General features: G+C 39.0%; 1 protein-coding gene across 1 annotated transcript in view; it reads left to right on the top strand.

The window, feature by feature from the left end:
• The window catches only part of reck (reversion-inducing-cysteine-rich protein with kazal motifs), a 48,596-nt gene extending 32,987 nt beyond the window's left edge, over nucleotides 1–15,609 (top strand). The window contains exons 13-21 of the mRNA XM_026292572.1: nucleotides 344–484; nucleotides 566–754; nucleotides 3,174–3,296; nucleotides 4,104–4,275; nucleotides 5,353–5,542; nucleotides 6,121–6,331; nucleotides 6,464–6,537; nucleotides 9,335–9,490; nucleotides 11,283–15,609. Coding sequence (XP_026148357.1) covers nucleotides 344–484; nucleotides 566–754; nucleotides 3,174–3,296; nucleotides 4,104–4,275; nucleotides 5,353–5,542; nucleotides 6,121–6,331; nucleotides 6,464–6,537; nucleotides 9,335–9,490; nucleotides 11,283–11,504 — 1,478 coding nt within the window. The 3' untranslated portion in view covers nucleotides 11,505–15,609. The remainder of the gene's footprint in view (nucleotides 1–343; nucleotides 485–565; nucleotides 755–3,173; nucleotides 3,297–4,103; nucleotides 4,276–5,352; nucleotides 5,543–6,120; nucleotides 6,332–6,463; nucleotides 6,538–9,334; nucleotides 9,491–11,282) is intronic.
• The last annotated feature ends 268 nt before the right edge of the window (nucleotides 15,610–15,877 follow it).

Genomic DNA, 15,877 nt, shown 5'->3' with positions numbered 1-15,877 from the left:
ATCTATACTGCTTTCAGTTCTTCAGTCATGTTCATGCACCTAGTTGACCAGTTTAGTACAGTCACTGAATTGAGTTGTTGAACCAACAGGGTCCAGACCAAATACTGTCCCTCAACAACTCTCAAAATTTTTACAGGCATTTTATTTTTCAGTCTAAGTCTAAATTCATCATGATTCATGACTCAGATCCAAATCATGTGACTTGGGTCTAGACCTCATTAATGTTGGTATACTACTATAATCTTATTGGTCTTATTTAATCTTATTTTTGTTCTCACTGGATTTTTATATGTAATAGTTATGTTTTATTGTCTCACCTATACCTCTCTTCTTTACACACCAGTGCCCAGTTCCCTAGGCAATAACATTGAGGAGGTCATCCATCCATGCAACCCCAACCCATGCCCCAGCAACCATCTATGCCAGGTCAACAGGAAGGGCTGCCTTGATGAACTCAACTGTCAGCCATACCTGTGTGTACCAGGTAGGACAGCTACTCCGACAGACCTGTGGTCAAGAGTGTAAAAGCTGCAGCATGTCATTCAGAGTCTGTATGTATTTTCAGGCTGTAAAATGGGAGAGGCCTCAGAGTTTCTGGTGCAGCAGGATGCTCGTGTTCAGGTGCCAACTCACACTGGTCCACCTGGGTGCTATGAGGTCTGCAGCTGCGGTCCAAGTGGGCGTCTGGAGAACTGTGTGGAGATGCCTTGTGTGGACACCAGCAAACCCTGCATCATAGGAGGACAGAGGAAAAGTAAGGCCTTGCTCATGTCTCGTTGTTTCTCTGAAAAGATTCCTCAGGCCCCTAAAAGAAAGAAAAATCTTTAAAAGTTATTGAATAAATCTCCTTACATTACTTCAATTTATCAGCACAAAAGACCCAGGGTAACCTCACCAAGGCAGAAACACACAGACACTACCCTGACACAATGAGATGAGAGTCCAGTACAGTCCCAGGGTTTTAGAGTCCAGACGGTTGCCGACATCTGGGGAAACTAAATCCAAACAAAACGGCAGGAGAACTGAGACGGGAAACAAGCGAGAGAGACAACTACAGACAAACACACAAGATGAACCAGCAACTCAGGACACAGTGAGTGGGGCTTATATATACATAGGAGCACACGTGAAACCAGTAATGAAGAGGACAACAAACAAGAATAAAGCAAATAAAACAGGAAATACTGCTAAAGGAATCCAAGAATACACCATGTATAAATGAGTTTTGATTCAGGCCTGTACTGAGTCAGACTGTCTGAGTCAGGGAGGTTATTCCAGAGGAAAGTGGCACGACAAGAGACGGCCAGCTTCAAAGGAAGAAGCAAGTGAAGAAGGGTTATCATCAATCATCAACCTCATCTGCCCAACAAATTGAAAGAGACAATGCATCAAGTCACTTAATTTAGATGAAGCAGCAACATTCTAGTAGAAATTAATTCAATTCTGCACTGAGGCTTGAAATGTCTGTTAAGATGTTAACTGAGGCAGATTAGCATTATTTGTCCCACAGACCATGTCACTGACTGCTGGTAGTCACAGCTGGATCCAAGGCATCACGTCTGTGAGACTTTTATGGGTTCACTTATCTGTATAGTCTCATCTTTTCTAACAGACAAAATAAGCTTCTTAGAGACACCAGACACAAACACAAAGACAAGTGTGTTTATTAATATTTGTAAATGAGTGTAAATCAAGAATCACTTTGCACAAGTGCTTAAATTCGTCATCAGTGTAATTACAGTTAAGATGCTAAAAAGCTTATTATGGTAGTGGATGGCAGGTCTTTTACATGGAATTAAAATTCTGATCAATGTTGACATGCAAATCCACACTGCTGACCAACAGCAAACCATCTTCATAGGGAACAGAGCCTGAGCCCAAATCAGAGGGAGCACTCATTACTGTAGCTGTTACACCATGAACTTTTACAGTCGTGTTCAGCTGCAGAAAAGCCACTGTTAGTAGACAGCCCTGAGACATTTTCTATCTTTAATGAGCTTTTTCTTGGGTTCTGAATTGTCATGCAGGCTGTTTTTTTTGGCATTGCAACAAGGTTGGTAGCACTGAGAGATTTAAGGGCTGAAAATCTCTGTAGGAAAGTCTTTAGGCACCTTTTGAATCTCTCACACGCTTATCAGGAACTCATAATTTTTTGTACTACACTCATTTTCATTTTACACGTATTTTCATTCCATTTTTAAATACATTGCATGTATCAAATCTCAGATTCAGACATAAGAAATGCTTTATTGGAATTGTGCTTTTGGGTACTTTGGAAATCTTGTACATCTGGTAGCAGTCAGACATGCATTAGTCTGTCCCTTGTCATTTTTGATACTGCCACTTGGGGGTGCCACAGTCAAAAATTTTGACATTGTATAATCTGTAAAAATTCATTTTTTTTTAACCTTTTAATCTTTCTGATTTTCACTTTCACTGTGTCTCTTCTCACACAAATCAGAATATAAAATACAGCAGACATTGGCAGCGGCTGAGTTATTTCTTGAGTGAAAGAATTGCTGCTCGGGGACCCATATGTGTGTCGCTCTCAAAAGTTTTGAATCACTTACAAAAATCATATTTTTGGGCACCATTGTTGTCTAAGAGCAATATTTATATCAGAGGATTTTCTTGATTAATGTTGCTAAGAATCAACATTTTTGTCACCTCCCAAGGATCATTCTTGACACTGATAACAAGATAAAGTAATAGTACTGATTGCAGTTTGCTGGTTTTCTGCCAGGAAGTCACAAATATCAACAAACACAAAGAGTCATGATCTTTCAAGTTTTTATTCAACACAGCCATTAAATATATACATTTCATGACCAGTTTACTCAGAAATCCAGTAAACTACAATAAATATTGCCATTACTAATAATACACAAGATTAATAATGTTCATGCTAATTTTCATGACTTCGTCTCAGGATCCATAACTATAATCTGTATTACCTCATCGGTAGCTTCATTTCTTCAACCCAGCAACCTTTATGATATGTTGATCACAAATAGATTCACTGTATTGATAAGTAACCTCTAAAAATACACTATTGAATATACTGTTTTAATTCATGAGCACAAATTAAGCATGAGAACAAATATGTCAAGTGACACTTCCAAATGTGTACTGTGCTTTCAAACCTTCTCCTGTTGTTTTCCTGTTACCACCAGGTCATGGGACGTCCTTCAGGATCGACTGCCACACCTGTTCCTGCTTTGCAGGTGACACCATCTGCTCCACCAGAGAATGTCTCGGCTTCAGCAGCTCAGAAGAGGACCGTCAACACTTCACTGGTCTGCCTCCCTAATGATTCCTCTGCAAATAAAAGAGTCTAGAAACTGAAAGGATGCATTGTAGAAGATTTGCTTTTAATCAGGCCTAAATGCAAGGTGAATAGCACAGGGCAGCAGTAAGAATGAACAGGAAGTGTAAATAATAACGATTTCAAGTCCTTAACATTAACATTGCAGAAACAGAGAGGCTACCTCATTTACTAAACCTTGCTTGGTATTTGAACTGAATCACCATTTGGTTTCATTTAATTCGTTCAGTCTGAATAAAAGATGTTTCTGTTCACTCATCAGGAGCTGCAGTATGTAATTCCACAGATGCTTAGAGGTAGCTAAATTGAAACAGTAATACATGTAGTTTATTTGTCCACTCATCTGTCCTTCTATTTACCATTTAGTTTTCATTCATATCAATTTTGTTAGTGAAAAGCGTTAATTTCAAAACTGTGCTGACCCTGAGTTGATCAACAACAACCTGCTGTTGCTTCACAGTTTTAATCTAACCTCTAGAGCTCTGTGATCGATCCTGTTCTGTCCCAGGAGAAATGTTGTCAATGGGCACAACAGCAGATCTGTTTAAATCTCAGTACAAACAAAAGCCTGTTATTGTGCTGAAGGAGGATCTGTGTAGTAAGCAAAATTGTTAAATGTAGTTTAATCAGGTGATTGAACAAATCGGTACATTGTTCAGTCAAAAAAAAAAATGGTGATGCAGCACTGCCTGTCAGGGCTTATGTTGTGTGTGTTAATTTAATCACAATTAAATTTGTATGTTTAATAATATTATCACTTTATCATAATCCCCCACAGGTCTTCCCTGCAGTTGTCCGGACCACTTCATCCCAGTATGTGCTTCTAATGGGCGGACATATCCCAGTGCCTGTGTGGCTCGCTGTATGGGATTCAAAGACCATCAGTTTGTCTTTGGCCAGTGCCGCCTCAGTAACCCCTGCGGCAGTCGGTCCTGCCAGAGAAACCAGAGGTGGGTTCCCTCCATTTGTGCTTCCCCCTCTGTCTTGTTTTTTTCTGCAACTGTGACTGCCAGCCATGTTGTCTCAAGTGGTTGTGGTAACTCGCCACAGGCTTTTTTTTTTTTATTCCATTTTATTCGCACATCATCATCATGATCACTCCTCATGCCTCGCACTCCATCCATTACGGCTGACCTACATGCTTCGTTTAATTCTCTGTTAACCCCAACTACAAAAGAGCCTTTATGTGAAACTTAAAGAAGGTGTTATGTTCCTAACAGTCCTGGTTTTGAGGGACTCAGAGTCATATATTATTTGTCACATGAACAAAAAATATATATTAAGATTGAGAAAATGTAATGTGGTATACTCTTAAGGCTGCAAGAACAACAAATGGCAGTACAGGTCCCGTATTAAATTCATTGCTACAAGTGAGTCCACATCTTCCAACCAGTCACAATCCAACATTTTCAGTGGTTTTGGTATAATGTTAAGTCATGGAAGGGTAAAAAAGATGTGTTTCAACATGTTTATCCTCCTTGTTTTCAGTTCAAGTTTTATTTGTTTTTCCATCCAAAGGATGTGGTCTGGAAGACATTTATTTAACACTTCACACACACACAGGCACATCTACCACCTTCACTCATACCCCATGATGACATCTCTTGTCCTACACTATAAACTTTCTTAAGCTCTCTTGGCTCTTTGTTCAAAGACTGAGCAAACACACTAATGAGTGGTGTTATATGCAGATGGACTCAAATGTGCACACACACACACACACACACACACACACACCCACCCACTCTAAATTGTTTTGTTTTATTCTGAGGGTGAACAGTGCAGTAAAAGTGAGTAAGCCAACTCGTTTACGAAACACCTAATTGATGCCCAGCCCTGGAGACTTGGCGGATGCTGTAGTGATCATGCCAGATTTGTTCACTTTGTGTTTGTGAGTCATGTGAGTTCACAGTGTTGTACACATATGCACATACTTTGCGTTCTGAACGTCTCACCTCCTCTCCTCAGATGGGAAGACAATAGTATAGATTAATAGATAAAACTGCACACTGTGTCTCTATTTCTAGGTGCATCCCAAAGTATTCTGTGTGTCTGAGTGACGTGTCAGACTGCCCACAGTACGAGTGTGTTGGCCGGCCAGCAGCTTGTGATAAGAACAGCGTGGAGCCAGCCTGTGATACTGATGGCCTGGTCCACCCCAGTCTGTGCCAGCTGCAGCAGGCTGGGAAAACGCTGGCTTACATGGGCCACTGCCAAGTAGGTTATACTGGAGTTCAGTGACTGCTGTCTTCATCCTGAGTGCTGTCAAGTGCTGACCTTGCTGTTAGTGTTGCTTTGTCATTTCTTTAATGTAGTCCATCTAATCATGCAGTGCAGACTGGGAGCAAAACTATGTTCAAGCTGAAAACATACTGGTGCTACTAAAGGAAAGTTGTAAATTAAATCAGTAGGTTTCTTCCTGTGTTGGTTCTGACTGGTCAAAATGAAGGCACCCTGACAACTACAGCAAAGTGGCCACACACTATATTCTTGGCTTATTTTGTATATTTGAATAAAATGGATCAACCCTACGTGATTATTTCATGATAAAATTATGATAGTTCAATTTTAAAAAGAGAACTGTCAACATTTAAACAGGTTCAAATTTTAAATATTATTAATCATTTTGAAAAATGAGTGTTGCACATGTGTTTCTTGATGTCTGTAGTTCGTTTAGAGACACAGACAATATTTGTCTGTTTGTGTTACATCTCATGGTCTTCATTGTGACCCTGGTGACAACGTTTCATTTTGTGAGTGTAAACACACGTTTGGATGCTGTGTTCTGGTGGCAGGATGGCTGTAGGAAGCCACAGCAAGTTTGCGGCCATAACGGTGAGACATACAACACAGTGTGTGATGCCTTTGCTGACCGGGTGGCTGTGGACTACGAGGGCCCCTGCCATACTGTGGGATCCGTGTCTGACATGGCCTCCGACTCCGCATGTAGTTTGATTCCTTGTCCGCCTCTCTCCACTCCCGGCTGCCACCCTGTCACACCGCCTGGTGAGTGGACCAACAGGTTACAGCAACACTGGATGAACTGTCCTCACACATCTTTAAGCTATGCTACAAATATCACATGTACAGAGCATCACATACTGTGTCGATAACCAACAACCCCTGACCTCTTTCCAGGAGCATGCTGTCCAATCTGTGCTAGCATGTTGCAGATCCTCTGGAACAAAGAGCAGATGAACACGTTCTCAAAGGTAGGGATTTATATGATTTTCTAGTTACAACATATTTAATCATGTTGAATTGTTAGAGAATTTCAAAAGTTGTTGTATGCAAAGTGAAGTGCATTTTCAGTAGTGTTCAGCAATAAAATATTTGGTTGAGAATTAAAATAAAATATTAAATAATGTATAATTGAGCAGCCATACCATCCTGTGAATGCCCAATCCCGTCAGATCTCAGAAGCTCAGCAGGGCCAGGCCTGGTTAGTACTTGGATGGGAGACCGCCCTGGAAGACCACGGGCCGCTAGGCAAGGCTAGTGCTGTCTTAGTGTCAATCCCAAGCCTGAGTAAATGAGAGGGTTGTGTCAGGGAAGGCACCTGGTATAAAACTTGTGCCAAATCAATCGTTCAGATGAACTGATCCGCTGTGGTGACCCCAAACTGGAGCAGCCGAAAGAAATAGAAAAATTAAAGAATAAATCTTCATAAATATACTATTACTTTCATATTTTTTGTTCCTATGTTTACTCTTGCAATCACACACACAATCCACTAAAATTAAAACAAATCCACTGTATGGGAGTAAATACAGAACCTTTCAAAACAGGACCACCCAACCTCAAACCTAGACTCTGGGTTTCGAGTGTCCTGGTCAAATTTGTTAGTATTTCTGAAGCCATAGATGAGTTATACAACAGTGAAGGAAAACAGTTGTATGAACAAACATTCTGTTTCCTGAATTCCAGCTTTCTGCCAATTTTTCTCTTTGTTATTATTGTATGTGTGGTGATTGCTGTTCACTCACTCACTCATTTTGTTTTTTTACTAGTGTGCTTTCAGCAGAAACATTCTCGAATCTTTTGCTCTTTGTTGGGAGAGCAACAAATTGTTCCACCAATTCAGGATTGTTGTTGTTTATTTCCAGTATAATTTTACTCTTTCGAAAACCGGCTGCTCTGGCGTACATACAAATACTGTTTATACAGTAAAGTTTTCACAATCCTCATTATTTCATCTATAATTTGGCATTATTTTTGTTCAGTGGTAAGAAACTATATTCAGTGTATTTAAAAAGTACTGTCACTTTTACTTTAAACCCCCTCACTACATGTCAGATGTTAATGTTGTGCCATTTACCTCACTATGTTTATCTACACCAGTCTTATTAAAAAAAAAAAAAAAAACAGAACTGCCACATTTTAGACCCAAAATAATATCCTGTTATTCTCCCAAAAGCAAATATTGGACAAAAAAACTAAATGTGTAACAGAACATTAATTTTCTTTCCTGGTGGCTGAAGTATGTGATGGACTGGTGACCTGTCCAGGGTGTACCCCTGCCTTTCACCCAAAGAGAGCTGGGATAGGCTCCAGCAGATCCCTGTGACCCTGGTTAAGGAATAAAGGGGTATAGATGATGGATGGATAGATGGATGGATGGTTGCTGAAGTATACTCACATAACACATGCTAATCAGTAGTAGTTACTTACTTCCACCTTTAACCACAGCATCCTCTCACATGTCTTCCCTGAGTCTCTTTGAACATGTGCCCAGCCTGTTGGAACAGCAGTAAGTGTGAAGCCTTCCGATGACTAAACACTGACTAATACTTCCCACTGGCATCTCATTTTGACCAGCTTAATTATACAACAAAGCTCCTCTGGCTCTTGGCTGGAATCCCCAGCACAAGCCCATCGTAGTAAGACTCAGCATTAAATCTGTTAATACCAAACAGAAACGATTTCATCTGCAACTGCTAAGAAAAATGAAAGTATGAGTGTAAATGTATTACTACACCAAAGCTCACTCTGCTCAGACCAACTGTGCGGTCAGCAAGAGGCTGCTTATTAACACCACTTTATTTATCTTTTATTTTGTTAACTTCATTCATAAAATAAATCTTTACAGATTGAGAATTGGGACCTGAATTTCTAATTCTTTTGCTGTTGTCACTTTTGTGTTGATGGTTCAAAGTCACTTTTGTAAGTGAATTGGATGTGTGAACAGCGCTGAGCCACTAAACTGGCACATAAGCACAGATTTACATGAAATATAAGCCACATGACTACAAAAATAACTAAAATAACATTACCACGATTTGTGCGACATTAAGACTGCTTGGTTATGATATGCTCCTTCTGGTTTCTTGTCATCAGAAGCTTCTTTACTATTAAAATTTGTTCCAGTGGTGTTTTGCGACACTAAATGGAAATTTTAAACTTCTCAATTAAAAAAAAAAAAAATCTCAAATAATGCTTGGAGAAAGACTCTCTACGGTAGATTAATATAGCTATTGGCAGAAACAATAGAAAAATTGGAAAAAGTAATTGTATGAGAAACAGTTAAATGTGTGAAAATTGGTTATAATATCTAATTTTACAAGAGAATATAATAATATTATAATATAGGTCATAAAAATCTCTTATCTTACAACTTAATAATCAACATACAGAGCCTATATTCCCAAACTTAAAACTTTTGTTTTAGGTCATTTAAACTTTATTCTTTGAGATTTTCTTTTTCCTTTTAATGTTTTTTTCAACAGCTCATGTCCTTGTGTTTGTCTTTTAGTGAAATTGTAAAATTTGGCAACAATAGCTCACATCTACAGCTGAAACAATAGTTAATCAAGTCTTTTAAAAGCCGTTTTCTGCTGAATGTTTATGCAGAAGCTCTTTTCTGTATTGAGAGCACAATGTTATTGTTGATGAAATGAGTCTACAAATGCAGTATTTTTTACTTACCATTGAGAAATGAGTTTGAAACAGAGAAACAAATGTTTAACATTGTCTGATCCCTCTGTTGCACCTTGACTCACCTTCATCCAGCTGAATAAGAACAAGCCGGTGACCGTCCATGACATCCTGCAGAGCTTGCGGCTTCACGTCTCTGTGCCTCAGTGTGATGTCTTTGGCTTTTTGAGTATCGACCATGAGCTGGTGGTGCTCATCGCTCCAGTGGACCAGCGACCAACACCTTTACAGGTAACACACGCTCACATTTGTACTTCTGACCTTTGAAGGACACTTACCATAATGGATTTCCTAACCCTATTGTGTCCATGGAAAGTACCACAAAATGCCAGTCATAATCCAACCGTTAACATTAAATCAAGAATTAACCCTCAAATAGCCATTTGAAGATCTGGCCCAAAGGGAGCAATAACAAAAATGTTGTCTAAGTTGTTGTCTGAGTTAGATTTTGCTAACACTGAAAAGATGAAAAGACGACAATAATAATTCCATGACACATTTTGTACATAACACAACTGCTCCATTAAGAAAAACAAATGGTGTCTCCACAGAAACCAAGATCATTTAAAACATTATGATTATTAACATGGAGGGTGCAGCCTTGTAAAAGTGATAATTTGTTACAACCAAAAATTTCATCTGTAATGAATCAAACTTTAATTGCACTTCTAGTGTGGAATCAACAAAATAATTTATTATAGTTATATTTATGCAGATCACCGGTTTCACTGGATTTGCAGGAGTCACACATAATAGCACACACAATAAAATCTTTGCCCCAGGTACTACTGTGAATCCACAAATAAGTGGCACCGCCCACAGCAAGAAGGTTCCATGTTCAAATCCCCTTGTGCCTTTCTGTGTGGAGTTTGCATGTTCTCCCTGTGCTTGTGTGGGTTTTCTCTGGGTACTCCAGTTTCCTCCCACAGTCCAAAAACATGCAGGTTATGTTGATTGGCGAATCTGAATTGTCCAAAGGAGTGAGTGTGAGTGTTTTGTCTGTCTCTGTGTGTCAGCTCTGTGATGGACTGGTGACCTGTCCAGGGTGTACCCCACCTCTCACCCAGTGTCAACTGGGACTGGCTCAGCCACCTGGATGAACCAGGATAAGCAGTAGATGATGAATGGCTGGATACCTGTACTGTACTATGTTTACAAGAAACCCTCAAATCTGAAAATTTGAATAAGCAATCATCAAACTATCTGAAAGTGTTCAAGAGAAGCAGATGATGGAAGTGTGGTCAGTCGATACATTTTTAACAAACTAAAATGACCTTGGATTTAAAAAAAATGGATGAACTTGAAAAAGCCCAGTGGTTAATCTAATTTTCGAGTAGACCTTAGTTTGAGCTGTTACTAAGCAACAGCCTGCCCCACATGTTTGAGAAATGCATTCATGTCGATCCCTAGATTGATAGAGGGAGTCTCTACCTTTAGTTCCCTAAATAAAAATTTCAAGATTATTTAAGATGTTTATTTGCAAACCCACAAACTGAAACATGAAATACAGAACAACTTCCCATCAATTGACTGGATTTATTGTCTGATCACTGCAGAATCAGCAGGGACATATAGCACCCTGACAGCAAAAGCAACACTGTCAGTGTCAAATCTTACCTCCTATTATTTACTTAATTTATACTTTGTTCTCTGACAATCTAGTCTGACACTTTGCATGTAAAGGAGAATTTTCAAAGACAAGGATGGACAACATGTACAGAGCTGTGAAGTTGTCCATGTTTTCACTGCTCGACATGCCATCAGTTTGCTGCTAGGTTGTCAGTTGTTTGGTCTGTGAGTAATAGGTCAACCAGAAAAGGGTCCAATACTGACAATCTGAAAGGGAGCATATCGCCACCTGTCGTAGGAAAGTCGGACATAACTGCGTCAATAAATCAATTCCCCTCCTGTGTTTGTGTGCTCAGACAGGATCAGTCGTCCACCTAAATGGCCGAGCCGAGCTATAGCAGTAGCTCAACTTAACTGTGCATGTAAACAGACCGACTGTCTTTGTGTTTTCCAGATCGAAGCCTGCAGTAAGGAGGCTGAGAAGATTGATTCTCTCATCAACTCTGCCAGTCCAACACTTGTCTCGCAGGTTCCGCTGTCTGCCTTCCTCACCTCTGAGATCAAAACGTCCTCCATCCACTCCACCGGGGGGACTCCACCATCACCTCTACCGCCTTATCTGTGCTTTCTCCTTGGCTTTCTCCTCGCCATAGCCCCTGGCATCCACCAGCTCTAAATGCTTCTTGTAATCCCTTCTGAGCTTCCCCATTACGAACTGTTGAGTGTTCCAAAGTACCCCCCACCCACCTTGTGAAGACAGGGGTGTCATGAGGTGAGTGTGTAGGGGCAGTCATGTAGCAGGAAGAGGCCATGGCGACGTCTTTCGACAATCATTCCTATTGACTCACCTGCGTTTTAAACAATCAAGGCGGTGGAAAAGCTATTATTATGGAAAGCTTTTATATGAATATATGAACAGTATTATTAAGTGGAGTTATTCACTGGGTTTCCCTCCAGTGACTTATTTCTGTGTGTGTGTGTGTGTGTGTGTGTGTGCGTGTGTGTGTGAGTGTGAGCGAGCGTGTGTGTGTGTGTGTTTGACCTTTACAAGGCATTTGACATACCAGCAGTGTTTATCCGTCAGGCTCAGCAACAAGTTCTCCTCTGAGAGCTGTTAGGTGAGAATGTAAACTTCATGACTCACATTGTCGGGCACTGAGACTTTATGTGTGTTTGTGCATGTGTGTGTCCAGTTGGATTTCAGAGACAGACAAAACACATTTGTCTCAGAAATGGCCTAAATTGTCATGGCCACACTTGCCTTCACATGTCCTTACACAACACAACCGGTGTTACTAAACCCATTTATTTGACTCTGACCAGTATTTTAGTGACACTTGTGAAGTCTCTGGTAACTGAGAATGTAGAATTTGTACTACAGTGCATTATGAATCCACATGAGGTGTACATGGACCTAATGTTTCAGTCTCTAACCTCAGCAGTGTTATGGCCTTGCTCATATCCGAGCATACTTAGATGAAACTAATCCTGCTTCCAAAGTCAGTTGTAACTACTGACCAAACAAAGTGCCCAAAATCTGACCAGCCACTCAAACATTTCAATATTGAAGCAGTTTAGAGCTGAAATGATCTAAGATCTAAAACGGTGACAATCCTAATGAAGCTTTTCTCCAAAACAAGCCTGGTAACACTTGACCTGATGTGGTGCTCATAAAATATCACATATATGTCCGTTTTTAATGGACAACAAATAAAAAGTGATACCACACACAAGTGAAAGAAACAGTATAATTAATACTATACACATTCGGCATAATGGCCCACTAACTACAAATCATATGCACTTTACATTACTGCTTGACTGCTATTTCTGTTTTTCCAAATGATCAATCCATCATTTAGTCAATAAGATGCAAAAAAAGAGAAAAGCAGAAAAGCATTTAATCTCTTCAGGCATCTGAAAACTATTTGAATCAAACAATCCGAGTAAGATTGTTTTGTGATTGAACCTCTCATAAATAATAGATAAAATAAATAATAGATGTGATGAGGCTTCTTTCTTGTTTGTTCCAGATCCATGGTAAAGTCATGAAATGTTTTTTGTATGACTTACTGACTAAAACCTAGTTTTCAAACTATAAACCCAGAAAAATTATTGGTATTTATATTTGATAAATAATTTAAAGCACTAAAAATGTATAATTAAATTAAGATTCATCAGCTGATTGACTAGGTATCCTATAGCATATGAAACTTCACCCACTAAAACTCAAATTTAAGCCATATCTCAAATTTCCCAGTGTCCTTGAATGCTGCAAGATATTTAGTTGCTGTTTAAAGCTGCATAATGAAAATTTAACTTTAAAACAAAAAAATTAATGTGTTCATTGAGATGGGATTACACATAGCATTTACAACAGTACTTTTTATAGTACACTAAAATGAACTGAAACAAATTTTGTTCATGATTTGAGTTACAGGGTTCACCCCCAGTTTATTTCCATATGGTGGAAGAGCCAGATATAAAGACAGGAGGATAAACATGGATGCAGCGATGCAGAGAGTTATCCTGACTTCACTCCTTACCATCAGAGTATCTTATGAGCACCACTTCTGATAAAACGCTAACAGGACATTTCCCATCAGCAGGTGAATGGTCTGCAGTAGAAAAGCCTGGATCATCACTCCTTTTGTGTGAGGCCAGTAGCTCTGAAAAGCATTACAGGAATGCTTGTTCTCTGTGCTTATGAACTAGAAGCCATTTAATAACAGGAAAATCAACTAGTGACTACCCATAATCCCCTTTGGGTAGCCAGGATTTTCCACAGTATGCCTTGCATATATTGTTTTATATGAAGTAATAACAAAAATGCAATAACATTATATTTGTTAAGAAATGTTTCTATATTTGATATATATCCGATCATGGATTGAGATAATATGATAACCTATGTGCCATGTTTTTTTTTAACTAAAAGTTGTTTTTCTTTATTGCATGATGACAATTATGAAGTATTTTTACTCCAGAATGTATTACAGTGTTGTCCCATGTCCGTGTCTTTGTCCATCTGCCTGTACAGCACAATATGTGTCAATGTCTTAACAGTATTACTGTGCTAGGCAGCTCTGTAGCAGGGAACCCTCACCACAGCTCCTCCATCTATTATGTGCATTATTATTATTATTATTATTAATATTATTATTTTTGTTGTTATTGTTATGGTGATGATTATTATTGGTATTGTTAGGTTTGTGGCCTCTGGAGCAGATGAGGATGTGGTTGCTTTTGAAGCTTGTTTATTTCGTCAGTGTTCAATCTGATTTTCACATTAGGAAAATATCTAAAGATGAATGAGCTCACAGTTAATATCTTGGATAATACACTTAGCAATGCTTTCTTTCTTAGAGTGAGATAAAATCATGTCCTCCTACTATTATGACAAAAAGCACTAACATTACACAAGTTTAAATTTTACTTCCAAACAAAGCATATTAGTTCAATAAAAAGATAAAGCCATGACCATGCCAAGGTTACCAAAACAAATAAGTTAGCCCTAGATAATAACACATTCAGAAGGAGGACGGACACATCTGAACCAAATTTGAGTCTTTTGTCTGCTTTTAACACTCTCCATGTCAAAATGCCAAACGATGTTTCTTTGTGCCAGTCTCAGCTGACTTGCCGTGTGTATTTTACACAAAATATAAAAGCTGGAATAACAACGGCTGCAGGTAGCACAGAATCATGAAAGTGGGTAGTACAGCTGAGACATACAGTGTGTTATCACATGGCCACTTGATTTATCTTAGTGTTTAAAATCACAGGTAATGCACCTTTAAGTACGGAGCTGGTGTCAGGACATTTAGCTTAACCACTGGAAGTAGCCTGCCTCTGACCTAAGTGCTGGTACCAACACTTCTAACACACGGTGATTATCTCATTGTATCTTCTTGTTTGTTTTTTTTATTAACATAAGATTTAAAGTCAATCTCTCCCTTTACATGTTTCTGTTCATACAAACGGGTCTTAAATATTCATTTGAGAGCTTAAATATATGATAATCAAGTAGAGTAAGGATTTTTTTTTTTTTTTTTTTAATTTACAATCCAAAAAAGTTTAAAATCCCAAAAGTCAAAAACAAAAACATTGCCATCAGTTGATAAAACATTTGATATGTAAAGGAGCAGAACTGGTTACTGTTGTTGAGATGAGACCTATAGATAGATATAAATAGATATTTATTGATTCACTGTTTTAAAAATGGTACTTTGTTGCTAATATCATTAGATAATAAGATAGATTTTAGAAAGGAGTTTATAAAGACACAATCTTCAAAGCTTTATGAATGAAGAGGGTGTGTGGGCTGGAGTGTTTGTTTCTTTGCTTGGGCAGAACAAGGCAAAAGGTTTTCCCATTTCCAGTCCTAATGCTGATCTAAGCTAATCACATCCTGACTCCAGCTTCATATTGAACACACAGACACGAGGCTGATATGCTTCAGCTTTCAGAAGGAACGCTGGTTAGCAGGTTGGACTGTTCCTGCACGGTGAGGTTTTGTTGTTCCTGCTGGCTAACCTGGCAGTCCTCTGGAAGCCAAGGGACATATTTCTAGCAGGAGGAGTCAGCCCAGTCAGCTGAGATGGTTTCTGCCATGGTACCACCCGGGACTCTTGACTGTGTTTTGGCCTTACCATACTATGGTTTGTGGGGCTCTTTGAGTGTTCTATTCTTTCCATCGTCACTGTGTTTAACTCTATAAATGTGCCATGAATTTTAAAAAAGATTTATGTTTCATGAAGTATAAAAAAGCAATACCACAACCAACAATGAGTTTTTGCAATGTATTTCATCACAGTTTGCTACAAACCCTTTTCAGATGTGGCTCTGAGCTCACCCTTCCTACCTGAAATCCAAATACAGCAACAATCTTAACCTCAGCACTGAACACCAAAAGATAGAAAAATGGGATTTGATTTTTTTTTTTTTTTTTTTTTAAATCAAATTCATTCCTACAGCCTCTGATGCAACAACAAACATGCCTGACAGTGGAAGTGTGCTCAGGGCAGACACATTACTTTTTAATCCACT

Source organism: Mastacembelus armatus, chromosome 20 (genome assembly GCF_900324485.2).
Source record: "Mastacembelus armatus chromosome 20, fMasArm1.2, whole genome shotgun sequence".
In the NCBI taxonomy this organism is placed as follows: Eukaryota; Metazoa; Chordata; class Actinopteri; order Synbranchiformes; family Mastacembelidae; genus Mastacembelus; species Mastacembelus armatus.
Note: the sequence above shows the minus strand (reverse complement) of the source record. Positions and strands in the feature narration are given on the sequence as shown.